General features: G+C 38.5%; 1 protein-coding gene across 1 annotated transcript; it reads left to right on the top strand.

Moving 5' to 3' along the window:
* Window positions 1–9,240: 9,240 nt before the first annotated feature.
* Window positions 9,241–12,406, top strand: LOC111193523 (nuclear pore complex protein DDB_G0274915). Its single transcript, XM_022674662.2, has 3 exons — window positions 9,241–9,346; window positions 9,436–9,491; window positions 9,578–12,406. Exons 1-3 carry the CDS (start codon window positions 9,327–9,329, stop codon window positions 12,322–12,324), a joined length of 2,823 nt encoding a protein of 940 aa, XP_022530383.2. The 5' UTR covers window positions 9,241–9,326; the 3' UTR covers window positions 12,325–12,406.
* Window positions 12,407–24,325: the final 11,919 nt, after the last annotated feature.

The raw sequence follows: 24,325 nt of genomic DNA, 5'->3' as shown, positions 1-24,325 counted from the left end.
TGCTGAATGGCTAGGCTAGGCTAACCTAATTTTCCTGGATTGTCTTCGCGTACAAAGCGTCCAGGCTCGAGCCAACAGAGGCAAAGCTGCGGCACAGCGTCAATTAGCGCTAATAGTACTGTCTGCTGATAATGTGTCATTGTCATATCGAGATATGGAGCGTGAAGGAGGATGAACGATGGATTCGAAGCTAAAGCGTGGTTAGCGAAATGCTAAAAGAGAAGATGAAGATGGAAGAAGCAATGAGGCAACGAATCCACGGAGTCTTGATTTGATGAAGTTGAAAATGAACTAGCATTATCACTACAACACTACATCTATCTTATATCTTATATAAGTAACATACAGCACTGGAAAAAAATAAAAAAAATAAGACACCACTTAAAACAGATGAGTTTCTCTGATTTGACCAAATCGAAAACCTCTGGAATATAATCAAGAGGAAGATGGATGATCACAAGCCATCAAACCAAACTGAACTGCTTGAATTTTAGCACCAGGAGTGCAGGCATAAAGTTATCCAAAAGCAGTGTGTAAGACTAGTGGAGGAGAACATGATGCCAAGATGCATGAAAAAAAAACTGTGATTAAAAACCAGGGTTATTCCACCAAATATTGATTTCTGAACTCTTAAAACTTTATTAATATGAACTTGTTTTCTTTGTATTATTTGAGGTCTGAAAGCTCTGCATCTTTTTTGTTATTTCAGACATTTCTCATTTTCTGCAAATAAATGCTCTAAATGACAATATTTTTATTTTGAATTTGGGAGAGATGTTGTTCGTAGTTTCTAGAATAAAACAAAAATGTTAATTTTAGTCAAACATAAACCTATAAATAGCAAAATCAGAGAAACTGATTCAGAAACTGAAGTGGTCTCCTATTTTTCTCCAGAGCTGTAAAGTTCTCATATAAGCAATGGAATTGGAGTCAATGGAATTCAATGTAAAAAGAGTTTAATTCAGGTCATTTTGGAGAATTTCTATTGAGCCATTCATCTGGAAATTTTGACACAGTTTAAATGACAGTTTATGTCTTCAAATTATGTAGTAAACTAAAAATCGACAAAAATGGAGATACTTGTTTTTCATTGGAGAGTGACAATATACACTATAGATTTGTTTCCCAGACAGGAATAAAGCTTGGTTGTAGACACCTTTCAAAATGTTATGTAGTCCAAGACTCATCCTAACACTTTTTTGGCCCTAAAAGTGTCCCAATATGTGCAAATATTTTTGAAAACCCCTCCAACAAAAGCACAGCTTGTCTATTCCCTGTATAGAAGTATTTCCATTAAATCCAGACTCTCTAGAGCAGATAAATATGACCGTTTTGATCCTTACGCCTATTGCCAGGCCTTGTTTAGAGATCTGTGGAGCAGCCAAGGAACTGTGTTCTCTGGAATGATGGATGATGGTGTCTTAATCCAAATCTTGACAGATATCCACAAAAATTGAAGACAATACAATTACATAAACCCTAAATTTCATTAACCAAGCAATACCCCATGGTCACTATGATAAAACAATAGATATGAAAAATTACATCTCAGGAGAATACAGTGTACTCAAAAGGCAGAAGACTCTTAGAAGGCATTAATTTTAGATTCTAGATTACAAGAAAATAAGAAAGCTGTGTTGTCCGAGTGCTGCTATCTTTGCTGGGCTGCTACAGTAGCTACCGCAGGGAGCTGATTACTTCAGTATGTGAATCTGTGTGTTTGTGAGCCTGCAGGCCTGCACACAATCACCAAACACAACATCTCAAGGGAAGGTCATCCATATAATAAAATCTCTATTTGCTCGAGCGGCGTTCAATTTTGTTTGATGTTAGCAGTAAAGCACCTCAGCTCATTCCCCCGTTCCGTAAAGTAGTAGTGATCTACCTCACCGTTTCACGGAATAGCCCGTTAACGATGGAGTCGTCCAGGTGCTCGCTGCTGCTGCAGTCTGGTGAGGATGATAAAACTGGTGGGCACTATAATAATAATAATAACAATGATAAACTTGTATATAGCATCTCATAGACTGCAGTGTTGCAGCCTAATCTAGGGTGAGGCCGTAACACAGGGGTGTTATAAATAAAATGCTTCTCTGGTGAGCTTTTGTTTACAATCCTCCCGTCTCTTTCTGTCACGTTCGTGCGTGACTTTAGTTTCCACCCGTTCTCATTTTTCCACCCGTTCTTGGGCTCCCTATCTCCTTATAAGCATGTTTTTTCCCGGCTGTGTCCCAATTCACTAGCCAGGGCAGCGATAGTGTACGATACCACGACCCTGACGACACAGGTTTGATCCCGCGTGTGGAATGGAGTGTTTATTTATTTATTTATTTATCCTTTCTTCTTCGGTTTACCTGCTTTGAGATCAACTGTTCTGCAGTTGGGTTCAACAACTCTGGGCTAAAGAGCTACTAGTCTGTAGCACTCCATCCCATTACACTTCATTTTCCAAAACAAATTTTTGAAAAACAGAATGGCTTGAAAAATATCAAACCTAATTGCCGACCCCTGCCGTACCAGAAAGCAGCCAACAGAGTACATTTAACAATGTTTTGAAAAGATTCAAAAAGGTAAGCTTGCTTTAACATTAGAGAAATAATGTTCCCAGAATGTTCTGAAAACGTGTAACACAGTATTGGTTTGCATTAAAACATTATTAGAACATTTCTCCCATTATGTTCCCAGCTAACATTGCCAAAACTAAAAAAAAAACAAAAAAAACATGAGAGAATAATTTGTAAGAATTTCTATTGGGTCATTCAAAAAGAACTTTTGACACAGTTTAAAGAGCAGTTTGTGTGTTTAAATTATGTAGCAAACTAGAAATCCACAAAAATGGATACACTTGTTTTTCATTGGACAGCAACGATATATATACACTATGAATCTGTTTCCCAGACACAAATTAAGTTTAGTTGTAGACTCAATTGAAATGGCTGTATAGTCCTAATCCTTGTTTGGCCCTAAAACTGTCCCAACCCAGCTGGCGTTTCAACGTTGAATTAACGTTGATGGTTATGGTTGAATCAATGCTGATTTTGAAAAGTGAATCAATGTTGATATAGCAACGTTGTTTCAACGTCATACGTTTAACCTTTAATAGACCGTAGTTCACTAAAATGAGATGTTAATAATAAACTTATATCACTGCAGAAAATCTGAGTATAAAGGATGATACCCACCTTTACCAATATCTGATTGAACATCTGATCTCAAAAACACTAAAACAGTAAAACAAATAGAACATGAACATACCCACAGGTATGGTGAAAAATTGGTGTTAAATTAAAAAGCAGTTACTGGAAATAGAAGTAAAACACTATTTCATTCCTCCATCCAACCGTTTGGATGGAGAAATGAAATTATTTGGTGATGAAATGTAAAATGCTGATTCAAAAGGCAGAGGGTTGAGGACATTATGTTGATTCAACGTTGTTTCAACCCCTTCACCCCTTCAACTGAATGTATTTAGCTATTTTAGAGTTGCATCTATTCGACAAAAAAAGATAAACATGCCCCTTTTGACCCTTATGCCTAATGCCAGGCCTGAACCGGGAGATATACCAGATATAAGGTTGCGTAGATAGGTCAAATTAATAAACCATGAAATAAAGCAAATACAAAATCGACAGAAGATCAACAATAAGAGAATATGGTTTAATTATAGAATTGAGTTCAATATCATTGAGTGTGTGTGTTATCGTACGCCCCCTCCAGTGAGGACAATCTAAGCTAATTTCGGTCAACTGCAATATCAGGGAATTGGCTGAGGTTATTGACGCCCGTGGCTAACAGTGAAACGCACTGCAGTGGAATTTGCATGGAAATGGGAAATGTGTGCAGAAATCAAAGTCAAATTAAATCCATCTCGCCTGTTCGGCTGCCACTGATGCATCTGTAATTACACTGAGAACGTCCTCGTATTTAATTGTTAACCTTGATGTGGCGAGCCAGAGGTCAGGAGGAAGTGCCTGTAGTACCTGATTGCTGAATACTGTACCAGTATGTGTGTGTGTCAAGGGAAGAGAGAGAGAGAGACAGGCGGAGAGACAGTTATGAATTTAATTTGGTAAAGATACAGTTGATCTGTTTGGTTTGGGGATAGAACAAACATTATGCAAAATGGTCAAAACACATTGGCTAAAAGTGGCCAAAAAAAAAATGTATTTGATACTCAAATGTTTGTATTTTTTTAGTTTCAGTTCTGCCAATACTTTTTAAATTTCTAGAGAACTCCAAATAAAAAATAAAACCAAATAATTTATACAGAGCAATGAAATGTTTGATAACTCGATTAAAATGCAACCAGCAAATGTCAAAAATGTTCAGGGGTAAATAAAAATTTTAGATTGTTCATAGCTCTCCATGTATTACTCCACCACATACAGGTAACCTAGCAACAATGCAGCGCTTACAAGCCAAACAGCCAAAAACAAAACACTTTCTGTATAAGTGAAAAGTATATATCATTTTAAACAATAACTTGCTTATTTGAAGTCATATTGCAGTGTTTCAGCTGTACAGCCAAAAAGATATTAGCTTAAAGCTATCAACAGAAAAGAGGGCTAGCAAAAACCACAGGGCTGTGTGAAGACATGCACAGGACTCCTGCCTATCATCAACTATCCGCGAGTAATCCAGCTCAGAAAAAGCTCAGTCAGCATTTGCCAGTCAGCCAGCTGTTAACATTGCAACTAACTAATACACTAAAACCTAAACAAGGTTGACTGCTGTGTCTGTTAGCATTGCAGCTAAAGCACTCCAGCAAGGTTAGGTGCTATATTTGCATCCATTTTTTTAAGTAAAATCACTGTACAAAGCATTGTAATTGCAATTTCATGACGTTTCTTAACCGAATGTCAGAAAGAGCATTGAGGGCCATTGCTGCAACATTTATGTTTGGGAAAGATTGTAGTGCGCTTTGTTGATATGGATGGTGGGAATGTTAAAATGTTTAGTGTTCAATACATTTTTAAGTTTTAAGTTGTAGTTTTGTAATTGCCATTTTTTCTTAAAGATTACATAATTACATTTAGGCTATTTAATTTATGCAAAATAAATGAAAACCTGGAAAATATATATTTGATACTCAAATGTTTATATTTTGTCGTTTTCAGTTTCTGCCAACACTTTTTTAAAGTTCTAGAGAATTCTAGAGAAAAAAAACAAATTATTTATACAGAACAATGATATTTTTGATGACATGGTTAAATTGCTAAAATGTTCAGTGTTAAAGAAAATTGTATATTGTTCTTTTGTAAATTGCTGTATTTTTTTTTACAAAAAAAATACATAAATATAAGTATTTTATAAATAAATGGGACATTACAGGATTTTGGTACATTTCAGGGGTGGTCACTTCTGAAAATTTGATCTTCAATTTGATTATTTTTAGTCATATATTTATTAAATACAGGTAATAGACTATCAAAAATTTTGATTCGTCAAGCTCAGGTATCAAAGCAGTTTTTTTAATTAGATTATGCAATATATTTGGTAACTTACAGTAACAGGGTTGCGAGTAACAGGGTTGCAAATCTAGGCTAAGTTGTGGTTTAACCCAGCAACAGATGCTAACTGTAAAATTTAGCTATGTTTACAAGATCAAGGACAAACATGGTTATATAAGTATATAAAGTAAATTTTGACTCTACTCATTATTAGTCTTACAGTATGAGTAACAGGGTTGCGTTCACTGAGTGACACACACAACTTGGACAAACATATTTGGAAAAAAAACTTGAAAATTGTTAGAGCACTTACTCTTGGTCTTGCCATGTGGGCAGAAAATGTCCTTGTGATGTCACTTCCTTTGTGCCAGTAAAAAAACAGACAAATATTTTTAACTCTTTCTCTGTAAGGTAAAAATCCTTATGGTAACAGGGTTGAGCGCATGTTGTGGGACACAACTTAATAGCATAAAAACGGTAACATGCAAAACAATGTAGACCAAATAAGTTTTTTTCATAAGTAAAGGAGATGCATATCAACAATATACGAGAGGAAGTCATTTATTTAGAGCTTATTTTAATTGTTAAATTTGCCAAAGGAGTTGGTCACCCAATTTGTGGGACAAGAGAAAACGGCCATTTTTTGAGGTGGTCCAAAGGTATTCGGTCTTTTGAATAATATCTAAGGAGCTTATTTTTCCACCAAATTTTACATTTTTCACAAACAATAGTCATGTAGATATTTTGGATATGTACATTTGAAAATTAAGTGGTGGGACAGGAAATGTACCAAAATCCTGGAATGTCCCAAATACTCGATTTAGGCCAAAAAATAACATTACTGTACTCTAATTTACCTGCTATTGGGATATTAATATTTTTATTGATACTACTCTTACTGACTGAACTGAAATAAATTCAATTCAGAAACAATTACGATTGTAATTTCCAGCCGCAGCTCTGGTCAGTAATAAGACGACGTGGATGGAAGGGTGTGTGGCCAGTGTTTGCTGTGTGATTAATGACTGTAGCTCTCAGCCGATGACCTTGAGAATCCAGTCATTACAGGTGGCTGCTTCTGGGCGGAGAGCGAGCAGATGGGCTGCATTAGCCCTGCATATCAAAATATCAAAGGCGAGGACATATTACACAACATTAACACACCCACTCGTCTCGGCATCAAACCGGAGCCATGGGAGCAATTTAGAATCGTTTACAAATACGTCCAGCGTATGAGTACTCGTTTCCCTCACTGTAATTGGTGATTCATAACAGCGAGTTATGATTCAGTCAGTGGGTTAATTTCTTATCAAACACTTTTAGCCCAGTCGTGGAACAGTAAACCATGCCCTGTGTGTGTGATGAATGGGCTGCTGAGGCTGAAATAGCCTATATAAAATACGTACTCAATAAAACGAACAAATAAAATCAAATATCAAACCATGTTATGGCTATATGAAGGGCTGCTTTCTTTCACCAGAAAAGCTATAGCATAAGCTAAAAATAGCATAGCTGCTAATATAGCCTGTTTAGTTTGCTGAGTCTGAAACATTAGTAATGCTGGGAAATTCTAAGGCAGTCTAATTGCATCGAAGTTTAATAATATAGAGATCAGTTTCATTGGGCGGAAATGCTAATAGCATCAAGTCACGTAGCTACTTCCAGTTTAAGACACAGACAATTACTCTGTTAGCTTCACAGCAATCGCTAAGTTACCCTTTATATATATATATATATATATATATATATATATATATATATATATATATATATATATATATATATATATATATATATATATATATATTTGTTTGTTTTTATAGTAATTGCCATCAATTTCTGATTATAACGAACCAGCACAAAATTAGACATAAGCATTAGAGCATTAGCTTTAAGACATGACCATTTTAACCACTTGTAGCCTTGAACAGGGTTACAGAAGAATTTTGAAGAAAAGTCATGGTCTAGGGTTAATTAAGATGGCATGCATAAAAAAAATATGGTTTTAGCATAAGCTGGACAGTATAAGGATGCAATGGGGCTGACGGTACCTCCTCCAGTTTCTAACAGCCTGCACCTTTACTGTCTGTGCATCGATTGCACTGAGGTAAGTTGTCCTATGCAACCTGGAAAACTGGGAGTGGACTTTCAGTGTTATGTGTATTCTCCTATCGATCAAGTGGAATGTTTTTTTAGTTTTCACGACGTAATAGAAATAGAAACAGAGCTGGGTGAACTAATACTTTATGTTAAATGTGTGTCGGGGCTTGTCCTCTTCAGATTAAATGGCGGAGAAGCACACACGCCAATAGGTCGCATTGACTATCAGAGGTTGTGTTCTCATATGATTTTTTGCTCAATGTAGCTCAGAACTGATATTTGCTGTGTGAACATGCCAAATCCGATCTTTTTCAAATCAGATTTGTGTCACTTTCACATTTGGTCCTAAATCGGATATGTATATGTAAATGGTCAAATTGGAATTCAATTGTTGTAATGTGAACAAAGAGCTTCCAGCAAATGCAAGTATTTTAGCCATAGGTGGTTGTTCATTACCTTTAGGTTTAGCTTAAAATTACCCTATTTTGTTTTTTTAATTGGACACTTTTGTTGTGGCCAGCCTTGGGGGCTTTAAATAGGTTTAAGTTTTAGGACTGAGGTAATGTGTTTGTGGGAGATTTGGGAGATAAATCAAATGTCATTTTGTCACTTCTGGGAATAGTCCAGGGCCAAGGTTGGAAATCACTAAGTGTGTTTACATGGACTCAATAATAATCCAAAAATAAAAATAATTATAAAACAATAATGCATTCATTCTGAGTTTTCATTTTCAGATTAAGATAATAATACATCTGCTTTTAAAAAATGAACAAAGAGAGCTGGATTTTAGCTCAGTAACTCAGTTTTTTCCTAGCTTTTAAGTTTTCTAGGTCTGGGCATGCCCACAAAAAAAAACACAGATAAGACAGACACTGGGACAAAAGTGGGTTTCTTAAAAGCCACAGCAGGAAGTTTGAAGTTTTAATATTATGCCTCATGTAAAGCTGAAATTTTATCGTTATCTGAGTACTCCAAACTCCAACAAAACATTGATCTCATTTTATGCAGTTATCTGATTATTATTCACAGGGCCGCTGCTCTGCATACGCAGACAACGCAGCCAGCGTTAGGCCTCAACCATTTTGCAGTTGCAGGGAGCCAAATTGACTGAGAATGAAATGTGTTGAAATTATGACATTATTAAATTTAAAACCCAATGTGAATTATTTATGATACGCTCATCTTTTTTGTCTTTAAACATTGCATGGGGCACCTACTCTACTACTTAAAAGCGGCACGTTATTATTTTTGTGCATAATATAATGCCCCCACCCCTATTGCCTGAAATGGCACGGCTTGGTTTGCTCTGTTGGTTGTTGCCAGATGTGACATTTTCCAGTCAAATAAATAATCAAAAAATGCATGGAGGCGCTAAATCTTGCGCATGTTTAACCATTTTTAAAGTGTATGTGGCCATTCTATACAAAAACTTGTCCAGTGCAATATTTGTGTAAGTTAAAAACTTCCTGACCAGTTATGCTTAGGGCCTCCAAAACCTTAGCAGCGGCCCTGATTATTCAGTGCACTGAACTCAACGTTTTAAAAACACGTTTTAATGTAAGATTGAATCAACCAATTAAAGGTTTCACAGATGAAGGGAATCTAGGTCACATGAACAGTCATGTGACCCACTAGCAGGTGGTGTTAATGATCTAGCTTGATTGGGGTGGTTTAAAAGACAGGCATGCAGACCTTTCAGCTATTCCTGTTTGTGTTTGATGCTTGGGAGGAAGGTGTTGGAGAGCCTAGGGTTTCTGCGCAGTTGTGGTGGCAAACATGACTTGGCGATGCCAAAGGTAATCCTAGTACATAAAGTGCTTGTTGTTCTGGTGTTAGCTTACTGCTATTTTCTTGCAAATGTGAATTTATTATTTTTTTTCTGTAGGCTTTGCGTGCTTTCATTTGCTATATTTGCCTTTACTGGTGCTGACGGCTATGTAGGTAAGTTTGAAGACTACATCAAGTTTTAATATCTTAAGTTTTTGGATTTGCTTTCCTGATGTTTCTCCTTTTTCAACCCCTATTAGTCAGGACTAAAGACACTGCACAGGATGGACTTGTCTATAGTAAAGATTGGGTACCTCTCCCACCCTCAGAAGACACTACCACTGAAACCAAACCCAGTGGAAATCCTTCTGGTAGTTCTGCACCTCGACCCCAGCTGCTTGGCTCCTCTAATGGCATTGTGGCAAGTAAGAATGCTGTTCGCCTTCAGGACTCTTTAGATAGTCTTCAGTCTGCACCCAGTGCTCAAGGCCTCTCTGGACAGTATACTCCTACCTCTCAGCAACAGGACATCATCTGGACTAGACCATCTTCAGGCAGTCAAGCTATTTCTCTGCCTTCTCAACCTCAAAGGTCACCGGAACCACTTGTTCATGCTTCCCAGGCTAGGCCATTGAGCTCTTCCCAGCCTCAGCTTTTAGGTGGTAGCTTGACTTCTCCTTCCCAAGGTGCTTTCCTGCAACAATTAAGGGCAAGACTGCTAACTGGTCAAGGTGCTAGTGTCACATTGAACAATGTAAGGCCTGTCAGTGACCTTGCTCAACAAAGTGGAAGCCCATATATGAGCATGCCTTCTCAAGCTTCAAGCACAGGGCCAACCTATAGCAGTTTCCAGCCTGGCTTTCAGAGTGCCTTATTTCCTAGTGCCCCAACTGGTCAATACAAAGCCCCATCCAGCAGCCTTAGACCTGGCAGTGACTTTGCCCAACAAAGCAGTTCCCAGTCTGGCTTTCAACCTGTAAGCACAGGCCAGACCGCTAGCAGTTTCCAGACTGGCTTTCAGACTGCCCCATCCCAATTTCCTAGTGCCTTAATTGGTCAATATACAGCCCCTAGTCAAGGAGCCCCATCCAGCAGCCTTAGACCTGCCAGTGACTTTGCCCAACAACCTTCTCAATATGTAGGCACAAGCCAGACCACTAGCAGCTTCCTGCCTGGCTTTCAGACTGCCCCATCCCAATTTCCTAGTGCCTTAATTGGTCAATATACAGCCCCTAGTCAAGGAGCCCCATCCAGCAGCCTTAGACCTGCCAGTGACTTTGCCCAACAACCTTCTCAATATGTAGGCACAAGCCAGACCACTAGCAGCTTCCTGCCTGGCTTTCAGACTGCCCCATCCCAATTTCCTAGTGCCTTAATTGGTCAATATACAGCCCCTAGTCAAGGAGCCCCATCCAGCAGCCTTAGACCTGCCAGTGACTTTGCCCAACAACCTTCTCAATATGTAGGCACAAGCCAGACCACTAGCAGCTTCCTGCCTGGCTTTCAGACTGCCCCATCCCAATTTCCTAGTGCCTTAATTGGTCAATATACAGCCCCTAGTCAAGGAGCCCCATCCAGCAGCCTTAGACCTGCCAGTGACTTTGCCCAACAACCTTCTCAATATGTAGGCACAAGCCAGACCACTAGCAGCTTCCTGCCTGGCTTTCAGACTGCCCCATCCCAATTTCCTAGTGCCTCAATTGGTCAATATACAGCCCCTAGTCAAGGAGCCCCATCCAGCAGCCTTAGACCTGCCAGTGACTTTGCCCAACAACCTTCTCAATATGTAGGCACAAGCCAGACCACTAGCAGCTTCCTGCCTGGCTTTCAGACTGCCCCATCCCAATTTCCTAGTGCCTCAATTGGTCAATATACAGCCCCTAGTCAAGGAGCCCCATCCAGCAGCCTTAGACCTGCCAGTGACTTTGCCCAACAACCTTCTCAATATGTAGGCACAAGCCAGACCACTAGCAGCTTCCTGCCTGGCTTTCAGACTGCCCCATCCCAATTTCCTAGTGCCTTAATTGGTCAATATACAGCCCCTAGTCAAGGAGCCCCATCCAGCAGCCTTAGACCTGCCAGTGACTTTGCCCAACAACCTTCTCAATATGTAGGCACAAGCCAGACCACTAGCAGCTTCCTGCCTGGCTTTCAGACTGCCCCATCCCAATTTCCTAGTGCCTTAATTGGTCAATATACAGCCCCTAGTCAAGGAGCCCCATCCAGCAGCCTTAGACCTGCCAGTGACTTTGCCCAACAAAGTGGAAACTCATTCCTGAGTGGACCTTCTCAAGCTGCAAGTGCAAAACAGACATCTAGCAGTTTCCAAACTGGCTTTCCGGGTGCTGTATCCCAATTTCCAAGTACCTCAAGTGGTCAATATGGAGCCCCTCAAGGTGCTGGCATTGCATCCATTAGCCCGAGGCCTGCCAGTGACTTTGCCCAACAACCTTCTCAAGCATTAAGCACGAGGCAGACCTCTAGCAGTTTCCAGACTGGCTTTCAAAGTGCATCATCCCAAGTACCTAGTGCCCCAAGTGGTCAGTATGGAGCCTCTCAAGATTATGGCATTGTGTTCAGTAGCCTAAGGCCTTCCAGTGACTTCGCTCTACAAAGTGGAAGCCCATTCCTGAGTGCACCTTCTCAAACTACAGGCACAGGGCAGACATCCGGCAGCTTCCAGCCTGGCTTTCAGAGTGCATTTACCCAACTTCCAAGTGCTCTATATGTGCCCTCTCTTGCTAGCCCTGACCTGTATAATCAAGGAAGTCAGACAACTGGGGCTTATCTGTGGCCTCAAGGGGGTTCTGGAAGTAGTCCTCAGAGCCAGGGAACCCAAGAACAGCCTAGCTTCAGCCAAGACAGGTCTAGATCACTGGCACAGGTAACATCCAGTGGCTCATCTGCTTTAGGATCAACAGGCTTCTACAGTGGTTCTGCAAGCCCTAGCTCAACTGGTATTGATCCGCCTTATAGGCCTCTACTGAAGAGGTTCTGTCCTCGGTGACTCTTCATTTAAGCAATGAATACTGAATGGTTTGCTTGCCAGTCTTGTCTGTTTTTTCGAATCAATAAATGTGTTGTCTTTATTTTTGTCTCTGCATGGATTCTTTTTGGCTGTTCACTTTCAGGCTCAATTGTCAATGTTTCTCAATCGTTGGGTTGGTTTGACACATTTTTGTAGAAAAATGTACTTGTTGGGAGGTAGGCATGCCTAATGTAAAGGGTTAAGTCTTCACTGCATGTTGCAAAAGGTAGTTTTAGTAAACCAGGTGTAAAATGTAATTAAACAATTTTTTTTTTTTTTTGGTTGGTCAAAATGCCCTTGCAATGAGGTATGCAACACTTTCACATATCTCATTAGATCTAATCAAGCTAATCTAAAGCCTTCAGACTTCTTGAGTGGGTGTTGCACTTTTATCCTTTTTAGAAATTAGATTACTTGATAAGGGGTGCCCAAATCTCTAAGACCAATGTTTCTACAGTATACCTTGCATGTGTATTGGCTATGGCTTTCAAATTTTCAGTTTTTCAAAAGTCTTTAGTGGAAGTTATCAAGTGTTTTGGTTGTGATGTTAGGGCGCTTTAGATCTGCTAAAGAATTGAGGCAATATAGGTAGGATGCTTTATTTTTAGGATTAAATGGTTATTTTGATCATCTGAATTTTCATGCCAAAAGAAATACAAAAAATGTTCTAAATTCACTTTTAATGGATAATTTTCAGCTCTCCTTCTGTCAATGTGTTTTTTTGTTTAACAGAATTTGGAGCTCTACAAAATGCTTTTTGCATTTTTAAACTGGTGGGAAGTGCTTTGACTAATGGGTGCATGTAGACCTAGGTACACGCAAGCTATGGTCATATTACCAGACTGATCTGATCAGCGTTGATCTTTAATCTGCATAGGCTATGTGGGCATTTGAAATCTGACCTTTTCTAATCAGATTTGAGACGGTCAGATATGTTTCCAATTTTTAGTCATGAGACGTACTGTACATATGAACGTTTAGACTTTACCTCATGCATCTTTTTGCTTGTGCGCAGATTTCAGTGCTGTTTCAGGGACAATTTTTTTTGCATTACAGACTCTCTAGATTTGACATTTCATATGTGATCTAAGCAAAAAATGTAATTATGGCCATAAACCATTTGCAAATTAAATGCATTTTCCATTTTATTCTGGTTTAAGGGTTTAGTTCGTATATGTGATACATTACTGAAAAGTTGTAGAACACCCCCATTTTTCCCCCCTATTTTTGCTGTTTAAGTTTAATTTCCAGTCAATAACCAGAAATGGCACAGAATTCAATGTACCAATGGTTTGCTGTAAACTGACAAGTGAACTAAAAACTGAAAAAAAATTATATTGTAAATGTATGTTGTAAAAACATGAGTGACTTTTTAGCACACAATCCATTGGTTAAGAGCTTACAGTAGCAATGCAAATGAACTGAGCTTTGAAAATGGATTTTAAAAAAATGTCAATTTGCAAAGCTTTTGTCTGTAGTAAATTAATACTGGAACAGATTATGTTACTGAATTCCCTACTGCAGCGTTTTTAACACTTCAACATAATTACTAGAAAAAGACACAGAAACTATTAAAAATATAAGTCTTTTCTTTAGAGAAATTACAGATGGAGCCATTGAGCAGTGAGTAGTAGTGAGTAATGAGTAGAGTAGTCACGTCTGGCTGACCCACATAGCAACCGCTTTAGCCTTTAGCTCAATTTAACACTGGACTACAGAATTAGGTGAAGTGATTAGCAGTAATAAAGTCATTGCTAAGATGATGAAATAATAAATAATAAACCAGTATTTCTAGACAATAGTCTTTTGATCGTTAGTGTGTGCTTACTCATAAATGATTAGGAAAAAAACCAACAAAAAAGTGATTGTGTCTAGTGCTTTACGTATTCGATAAGACATACGATTAGACTAAACGTCTGTGATTGCATCAAATGCTTTGTATTACTTTGTGTCCGGGAGCGAGTCCTCCATGCATTATTTATATAAGCTGAGCTGTGTTGAACTTTTTCCCCCTAATTGTCTTAGCGCTTCATTTTCCGCTGCACCCCCTTCAGTCACGTTTAACCTTGAAACACAAGTATGAACAGTACGAACAGTAGGGAGGTGAAAGAAAGAAAGAAAAAAAAAACAGAAAGACTCAAAGCCTTCCCTGCACGACAAACTGCATTTGAAATGCAAATCAGGCCCTGATGATGATAAGGAATAACCCAGCCTGTTGCAGTAGTACGCGTACTGCTGTACGCTGACAGAATACGCGACGGCTTTTAATTACGGGCTGCTGGTGTTGATGGATGAGAGTGGATTTGGGTAATCATACTTCAGCGTTTCTGATGAGGAGCTGCGTAAATGAGCAATGTACTCTGGTCATTCCTCCTTTAAGAAGCTCTAATTATTCACAGGACACTATTTACTAATTTAGCACAACACCCCCGCCCCCCAACACACACAACCACTCTTATTGTCTCTGTTATTATATATATATATATTTTTTTTTTCTTTCAGCATTTCTCACACCTCCTCAGGGTAAATACACAGAGCGTGACGCAAGCTGCAATCCTCCACAGTGTTTTAAATCACGAAAACACCGAGTCCATATTATATTAACGACCCCGATATTACGACTAGTGTGTCAGCCATCCATCAGCGGGGCCATTTCATCAGCAGCTCGGGCCCATTTCACATAAAATAGGTGCAGCCATTCATCACAGTGTGTAAATGTGAAGCAGCGGCCAGCAGCATTTTGAGAACACGTCTTTATTAAAAGCTTGGCGTTGTGCCAACTGTAGTGCACAAACAACAATGCTTCTTTCTCTTATAAACAGACATACATTCACCGGCCACTTTATTAGGAACACCTGTCCGGCGGTTCATCAACGCAAATGTCGAATCAGCCAATCACATGGCAGCAACTCAATGCATTTAGGCATGTAGATGCGGCCAAGACGATCTGCTGCAGTTCAAACCATCAGAGCATCAGAATGGGGACGAAAGGTGATTTAAGTGAATTTGAACGTGGCATGGTTGTTGGGTTGTTGGGTTGTTGGTGCCAGAAGGGCTGATCTGAGTATTTCAGAAACTGCTGATCTACAGGGATTTTCACGCTCAATCATCTCTAGCGTTTATAGAGAAGGATCTGAAAAAATGATGAGAAAATATCCAGTGAGGTGCAGTTCAGTTCCCTGGGCACAAATGCCTTGTTGATGTCAGAGGAGGTCAGAGGAGAACGGCCAGACTGATTCCAGCTGATAGAACAGCAACAGTAACTCAAATAACCGCTCGACTCGTTACAACCGAGGTCTGCAGAAGAGAAGAGAAGAGCATCTCTAAACATCAGCACAACACGTCCAACTTTGAGGTGGATGATGAGCTACAGCAGAAGATCACACCAGGTGTCACTTTTGTCAGATAAGAACCAATACTGGACAATAGAAGATTGGAAAAACTTTACCTGATCTGACGAGTCTGGTCTGATGATTTCTGCTGCAACGTTTGGATGGCAGGGTCGGAATTTGGCGTCAACAACATGAAAGCTATGATGGATCCATCCTGCCTTGTATCAACAGCTGGTTCAGGCTGGTGGTGGTGGTGGTGAAATGGTGTGGGAGATATTTTCCTGACACACTTTGGGTCCATTAGTACCAATTGATTATCGTGTCGACGCCACAGCCTACCTGACCGTGTCCAACCCTTTATGAGCACAGTGTACCTGTATCTTCTGATGCTACTTCCAGCAGGATAATGCTCCATGTCTTAAAGTGCTAATCATCTCAGACTGGTTTCTTGGACACGACAATGAGTTCTGTACTGTACTCGAATGGCCTCCACAGTCACCAGATCCACCAAACCAATAGAGCACCTTTGGAATGTGATGGAACGGGAGATTCGCATCATGGATGTGCAGCAGCTGATAAATCTGCAGCAACTGCGTGATGATGCTATCTATCATGTCAATATGGACCAGACTCTCTGAGAAATGTTTCCAGTACCTTGTTGAATCTACCCCCATCCACTCCTCAACCTCCTCCAGCAAGGTGCTTCTCTATGGCATGAAATGACCATTCGCCAATGACCAACGGTCCTTTCTTTCATCTGCAGAGAAACATGAATCTGTTACCTCCCCAAAACCCTCAAAACTAAAACGCCCTGATAACACTGAGCATCGGTGAACTCATTTTTAACATCAGCTGCATTTGTTGGCTGTATATGAAGAGTCTTTCAGGGATCTTGCAAATGAAAAGTGAAAAAAAACTTAAAAATGAGGAAAAAAGGTAATACAGACTAGAAAATAAAACAGACAAACAAAAAAGATAGATAATGAGAGAGGGCTCACAAGCCCCGCCTCCCAGTGGTCCCGATATATACACATATATAATCAGGAATATTATAAATATACACCACTTCAGTTTCTGAATCAGTTTCTCAGATTTTTCTACTCAATAGGTATATGTTGTTTGAGTAAAATGAACATTTTTTATTCTATAAACTACAGACAACATTTCTCCCAAATTCCAAATAAAAATATTGTCATTTAGAGCATTTATTTGCAGAAAATGACAAACGGCTGAAATAACGGTAGTTAAATAAAAAAGATGCAGAGCTTTCAGACTTCAAATAATGCAAAGAAAACAAGTTCATATTTTTTTTTATGAGTTTAAGAGTTCAGAAATTAATATTTGGTATAGTAATCACTGTTTTCATGCATCTTGGAATGTTCTCCTCCACCAGTCTTACACACTGCTTTTGAATCAATTTATGCCACTCCTGGTGCACAAATAAAAAAAAATTGATCATCTATCTCTCTTGATTATATTCCAGAGGTTTTCAATTTGGTAAAATCAAAGAAACTCATCATTTTTAAGCATCCTCTTATTTTTTTTTTTTCTAGAGTTGTATATGAAACATTGAAATATTTTTGATCACTGTTTTTTTTTTTTGGAATTTAGGGTTGTTTTCTTCTTAACATGTCCAGAATGCCTTGTTAAAGCTAATCTGGCTTCGTTTTAAAAAATACATTCAAATAAAAAAATTGCTATAGCACTGTGTATTATTGTGTTATTCTCTACGTTTATAATAATGGTCAGTAAGCCGTAGACATGTTTTCCCTCTTTCCGTCATCAGTCAGAGCGACCTTCAGCCCTCTTCTTTCCTGAACATGGCTGTTGACAGAACTCATTCTGTCTGTCCTTGAGGCGCTGAGGTACACACCTTTCCCCATACTGATTATGCTATAGCCTCCAGATTACACAGCCATGTTTCACTCGGAGTGAATACAGCAGCAATGCAGCAATTCTGCACTGCGTTCAAGGTTGAGTCCGTCATGAAGACTGGACGAGAGCGCTTCAGGGAATACTTCAGCGCTTTTCAGAGCTGCCACATCTGTAGCATATGCTCACAATTACCACAGACAGCAATTCTGATTCATTTCCCTCTACATAGAAGCATCTGCCCACTGACGTCTGTTGAAAATGTTGGGGGTTGGAGTCGATGTATTAAATATTCATTTCTACACATGACGGAACGGCTAAAATGCAGAATGCAGAAACATTCCATTCTACATCGTAAAACTACAATATGTCTGTTTTACATAAAATTGGAGTTAGGCGAACATTAGTGTCTCATTCAAAAGAAGATCTTTGAGTTTAATCACTTTATAATAACTAAATTGAGCCTGTTGCCACTGAACACTTCTTTTCTAAAGACTTTTGGCACAATCTGCATACTGTGTGTTTGAATAACTGTCTTGTCTCTATGTTGTAGGTTGTAAGCACCGACTGTAAAAAAAGATGGACGCCGTGTCGCCGTTCCCATTCATTCAATGAAAATGAAGCCAAAATCTTCCGCCATGTTGGCGATCCTGAAACCCGAGTCTGCGCAGTAGAGACCAGAGGAGGGAGAAAGACTGTGGAGAGACAGCCTACTCATTTAAATAACCCCGCCCCTGAGGGCTGCCTCGAGGTCACAGGCTGCAAAGCGGAGCGGAGCGCAGCTGACGGTCTGTTATTGGTCCCGCCCATAACCAGCCCTTTTACAATAACCACACCTTTTTTGAATAGAGCTGAATAACGTTTTTAAAAAACTAATTCTGTGGGGATATGAAAAATTGTACAATATAAGCAGAGGTTACACTAGCTGTTGAATTTAAATAATGGAGGTAGAATTACAGTATATTAGAAAAAAACGTTATTGAAAGTTGTCTGTTTTGCCATTGAAACCTATGGGGATGGGTGGAGTTACACAGCTTTCTGAAACCGAACAGCAGGGGGCGCCCGACCTATGGTGGCTTCACTTTTGAGAGACGATGCTCTGTCCAGCTATACACAGTCTATGGTTGTAAGAGTATGACGTCACATCAATGTCAAAAGTCAGGGGTGCAAAAATACCAGGTGAAAAAAATTAACCAGTGTGTTTTAACGTTTTGCATGTGTAAATAACTTCTCGCACAATCTCGAGCTTCATTTTTCTCCTCTCGGGGGTTTATTTTCCGCTCTAAGAACTCGCTCTAATGATATTAATGTGCCATATAAAAGAAAGCATCATTTTTAAGCTGATAATTCTAGGGGTGGGTGGATCGGTTTTAAAATATTGAGCATTAAGTATCGATACTAACGTTGGAATTGGGTATTTATCGATACTTGTGTGATACTTAAGGTCGATTCTTAAGTTTCTTCGGTACAATTCCTGCCATTTACAGAGTGACCAACAACATCAATCTTCTCATACTATACTCATACTCAATTAGCCCCTCCCATTTTCTAAAACTAAATGAGTTATTTCACTGGAACTGAAAAATAGATATGCTACCTATAAAAAGATATAGATATGCCTCAAAATTTAAATATGAATATGACTAAATAAAGATTTTATGTTAACTGTTAAAGGAACATTAGGGGAAAAAAATCTTGAGTTTGTTAAATGCAAATGAAGAGGACCATTCCAAAAAGGAAATTTAAGTTTTAAGTTTTCTATAAACAATAAATAAAAGTATTTTTATTTGCCAGAAAACTTTCTCCTGTGTTTTATTATCATTAAAAAACATGATTAATTAAAGGAAAACTGACAAAATAATTAAATAATCATGAAAATTCAAGTTTTCATTCAAATTTGCATATTGATAATGTATTCACTTAATAAATGATGATACATTGCTCTCCCCTATACAAAAGATTATAGTAGTAAATGATAGTAGTAAAAAGTATCGGTATTGGTATCGGTATCAGCAATACTGGCAATACTTGCAGTATCGCACAGCCCTAGCTAACTCTGTATTGACCATGTGCTTTACTGTTCACTCTTTTGCATTTTCTCTCTCCACCTAGTTTTCTATGAGTATTTCAAATCTTTATTTTACTCAGATTAAATACAAAAAAAGAATATTATATACAAATATATTTTATTCACCTGACCAATTTTAAGTCTGATTAACTCACATAAGTTACGCCAACATACGCCAACACCTCTAAAGGCTCATATATAATTTTGTGGGTACCCAAGTCACTCCTAACATCAGCCGCATTTGCTGGCCGTATATGGAGGGCCCTTCAGGGATCTTGCAAAGAAAAAAATAATAAAATAAATAAAATAATAAAGAAAAACATAAACATTAGAAGCAAAATAATAAAGAATATATTTAAAAATAATAATAAAAACAGACAGACTGATAAATAGTGGAGTTGCAGTTGCTAGGTGAAAGGCATGCTTAACTGGGTTGGAAAATTGTGGCTAATTGTTGTTGCTAGAAAGTTGTCAATACATATACAATAGTATCACTGTTGTGTTATGTTTTTACTTTTGTATTAAAATCGTATTGCAATGATAGATAAAAAAAAAAATATATATATGTATTTTTCCAAATTCCAAATACAAATATTGTCATTTAGAGCATTTATTTGCAGAAAACAAATTAGACCTCAATAGACCTCAATATTTGGTGGAATAATCCTGTTTTTTATTTACAGTTTTCATGCATCTTGGCATCATGTTCTCCTCCACCAGTCTTACACACTACTTTGGGATAACTTTATGCCTTTACTCCTGGTGCAAAAATTCAAGCAGTTCAGCTTGGTTTGATGGCTTGTGATCATCCATCTTCCTCCTGATTATAATCCAGAGGTTTTTAATTTGGTGAAATCAAAGAGACTCATCTTTTATTAAGTACTCTCTTATTTTCTTCCACAGCTGTAAATATATATATATATATTCTTCCAGAAAGCAACAAAGTGTAGCAACAAGAATTGCTACACTTTGTTTAGGTCTATATCATCTCATGTAGGTTAATACACCCTTTTATTTAATAGTTTTTCTTTCTTTTGTGATGATTTTTGGACTATGAGATGACAGAACGCTAGAAAGCAAAGAGAATAAGAAAATAAGAAAAAAAAAAAAAAACTCACCCATTCTCCTCAGCTCTCTTTCTGCCTGGATGCCTCACATTCCTGTTACCGTCTCTGGGTAGCCAGGAGCAGTGACTGTCCAGACATATAATGTATTGTGTATTGCGTTCTCTGTCCTCTACCCATCTGTCTTAAGATACCTAATCTCACCCACAAGGCACTGTGCCATAACCCTGCAGCTTTAGATAGTTCAGACGGAGAGGAAGCCAGGGCATGGATTCCTTTTGAGCCCATTTGGGCCTACTTTTAAGTGCACTGGAGCAGAAGAGCACCTCAAGAAGGATTTTTAAAAATGGATTTCAAAGCCCTGGAAACACAGGTGCATCGCTCAAAAGAGGACACACATGTCCACAGGAGAAGGGATGACACTAGAGCTCACTCACCATTATCTTCTGAGGAATTTTTGTAAACCTAAGAAATAGTCTAACATGTTTTTAAACCACAATTATTCCCAACTAATTAAACAAAATGTCAAAGACTGACGAATGTGGAAATAATTTGTGATATATTAAATTATTGACCAGTGATTGAAACACAGCCACTCCACACAACGTCCTTATGACCGGTTCCTTCACTCTGAACCCCACACAGCTGATTCACACAGTGGTTCTTCCTCTCCCACTTACTGAACAAACATAATTTATTGACATTGATATTTCTCTGGTTGGGTGTCAGCAATGTTTAATATCTAAAAAGTATCTGTGACCTTCTACAAACATCCGTCTTCCTTGAGCAATGATAGACAATTCATACAGCATTTACTGCAATTTTACATTCAATTAAATTCAATTAAAATAAAAAGATCAACTGTTCAGCAATTGGGTTCAACAACCCTCTGGGCTGGAGAGCTACTAGTCTACCAGTATTAAAACATTAAAAATACGTAATACACACTTTTTATAGGATGAAAATTCATTAGACTAAAACTAGACTAAAACTAATGATAAGCAAAAGACTAAAATGTGACTAACACTATTACATTTTAGTCAAAGGATTAGAAGTAAAACTACATCAAAATCTGTCAAAATGAACACTGGTGTCCATAGCCATCTTTGTGTGTCCTTCTTTGGTCTGTGTTCATGTTTGATGACCTTCTGACCTCAGATAGATACTACTTAGACAGATGCCTGAGGGAAGAAGAGTAGAAAAAGATAACTCAGTGACATTAAACACACACTCCTCCCACTTTATCACTCCCTATCACTTTGTGAGAGCTCCAGAAAGTTCAGAGCAGATACAGTATCTACCAGAAAAAGCCTGCAATAACCCCAGACCAGGGGTCTCCAGCTACCGTTCTTCAGACCTTCAATCCAAACCCGATACTAATCCCTGATTGGCTTAATCAGGTGTGTCAGAACTGGGTTACAGCTCTCCAGGAGGAGACGGATTTCTGCGCACCTCAGATTCACAGTTATTTCTGGTTTTGTTTGGGAAAAGTTTGCACGCTAATCAGTGCCAGAGCCAGATGGGTGGCCAAGGTGACACTGGCTACCCTTGATAACTGCTTAGCAGCTACTCTGGGAACTGAACTGTCTTTCAAGCCTTCGTAACAGGCTTCATAATTAGAACGCCTCCGCCCACTCCTTAGGAAGAAAATAGTCTGAGAGCACAGGGGCCCAGAAAAAAAAAAAAAAAGTTTTGAAAACTAGAAAAAAATCTATAAAGTTGCTGTTTCAGAGATACTTGTTTTTCATCACTGTAGTGATGTAGCAATGCTAATAATGCGGTAGCAATGCTAGCAGCATGGTAGCAATGTTAATGACACAGTAGCAAAGCTAATGGAACAGTAATTAAAGGTGAGGTAGTGTTGCTAATGGTGATGCTAACGAAAATGTTAAGAGTATGTCAGCTATGCTATTAGCTGTGGTATTAGCTGTGGTATTAGCAGTTCTGGGTGAGGCTAACAATATGGTACTGCTGCTGGGCTTGGCATAGTAACATTGCTGCTGCTGTTACAAATGAATATATATACAACGAAAAAAACTAACTTTAAAGAGCTAACTAAACCCTAAATAATTTTTTTCCATTAATAGCTGAAATGTGTTCCTTTCGAAGTAATAAAACATACTAATCCTGCTTAAAATGTATATAAACCTCTGCTCATTAAAAAAAAATGCTTTTATTGTTGTATTTTCTGCCTCTGCAGTGGAAACCCTCTCAGGTTGAACTGTGCTATAGGTGAGGATGTTGTTTCCATGTACTTTGGTGTGCAGATACATCACAATATGCAAATCAGTCAATGAATAATACCATCCACCCCCGCTGATGTCCAATCATCTGGATATTACCGCTTTCAGAGGCACACTGCTGCTCAGCCAATCAGCTCTCCCTCCTTCTCACAACCCCTAAACCCATACATCACCCAGTGCCTCTGCAAAATTACCCCTCCCATTTTTTAGCCTTTTTCAGATTTGAGCTTTAAGAGTGCCTCTTTAACCCTCCTATTATCTTCGGGGTCAATTTGACCCCTATTCAGTGTTTAAAGTCTCTGAAAAAATGGTTGACATTTGTTTTGTAATTCATATTTATTGTCTTTTCTTAATTTGATGAAGATGTTTCTAATGTTTCAACTTCTCTGTGTGTTTTATTAAGGATATTTTATGGGCATAAAACATAGGAAGTCTCAATACTTTACACACACTTTTGTGGGAATAATGTTGAGGTCACTATGACATTAAGTTTTATAATCTTTCTCTAATTTTCCCTTCACTTTAGGCCCTGACTCTACAACACAATACTTACAATATATATATATATATATATATATATATATATATAATACTAATAAAACACTTATAATAATGGCAGAACCACTATAAATCTGTCAAATAATCATTAAGAAACTGACGAGTCAACTGACTTTGCTAACATGTTTAATTATCATTAATTATAATAACTATGTGGAGGTTTAAATTGTTGGGCTCATATTGACCCAGATAATTAATAGTGTTATAAATTGGATAGCAAAGGATAGCAGGAGCGTTAAGGGTGCATCATCACTAAAGGGTCATTTAAGGTGGAACAGCCTAATTCTAATAACCTAATAACCTAATAACCTTCTAATAAGACTTTAAATGATTTTTATTGGATGAAAAGCAGAAACAGGTGAAATTCAAAAAGAAACAGCTAACAGCTCCTTAAAATCAGCATCTGTTTCAATGAATATAAGCCCTTCATTTAGTAAATTACCAAATTGTTATTAAATCACAATCAGCACACCGTTCCTCCTCTCTATCAATCACTCCTGCTTTCCTCCTATAAAAGAGCTCCCAGCGGAGGTGAAACACGGCCCCTTGAGGTTTTCCTCTATCATCTCTCCTCATTCCATTAAACGAACAACAACCAAAACACTTATTTCCCCAATAACCATCTTAATGCTGGCATGCGCCAACAAGCAGGAGTTAAAAATGCTAATAGCTTTTAATCACCCCCTGAGACCTACAGCAGCTCGCCATGCCTTCCCATCCTTCAGCCATCTGCCTGCAGAAACACAGAGAGAGAGAGAGAGAGAGAGAGAGAGAGAGAGAGAAGGATCAGAAAAGGCTCTAATATCTGTTAATGCTGCTTCTTAACAGCTCTCGCCCTGCAGT

This window comes from Astyanax mexicanus, chromosome 21 (assembly GCF_023375975.1).
Source record: "Astyanax mexicanus isolate ESR-SI-001 chromosome 21, AstMex3_surface, whole genome shotgun sequence".
Lineage (NCBI taxonomy): Eukaryota > Metazoa > Chordata > Actinopteri > Characiformes > Acestrorhamphidae > Astyanax > Astyanax mexicanus.
This window is presented reverse-complemented; position numbering and strand designations above follow the sequence as displayed.

What these genes read in the sequence shown, in the direction of transcription:
- LOC111193523 (XM_022674662.2), top strand. Translation starts at nt 9,327, where the DNA reads ATGACTTGGCGATGCCAAAG. An exon ending in ATGACTTGGCGATGCCAAAG is followed by an intron (nt 9,347 to 9,435) that starts GTAATCCTAGTA and finishes TTTTTTCTGTAG; the next exon opens with GCTTTGCGTGCTTTCATTTG. An exon ending in TGGTGCTGACGGCTATGTAG is followed by an intron (nt 9,492 to 9,577) that starts GTAAGTTTGAAG and finishes AACCCCTATTAG; the next exon opens with TCAGGACTAAAGACACTGCA.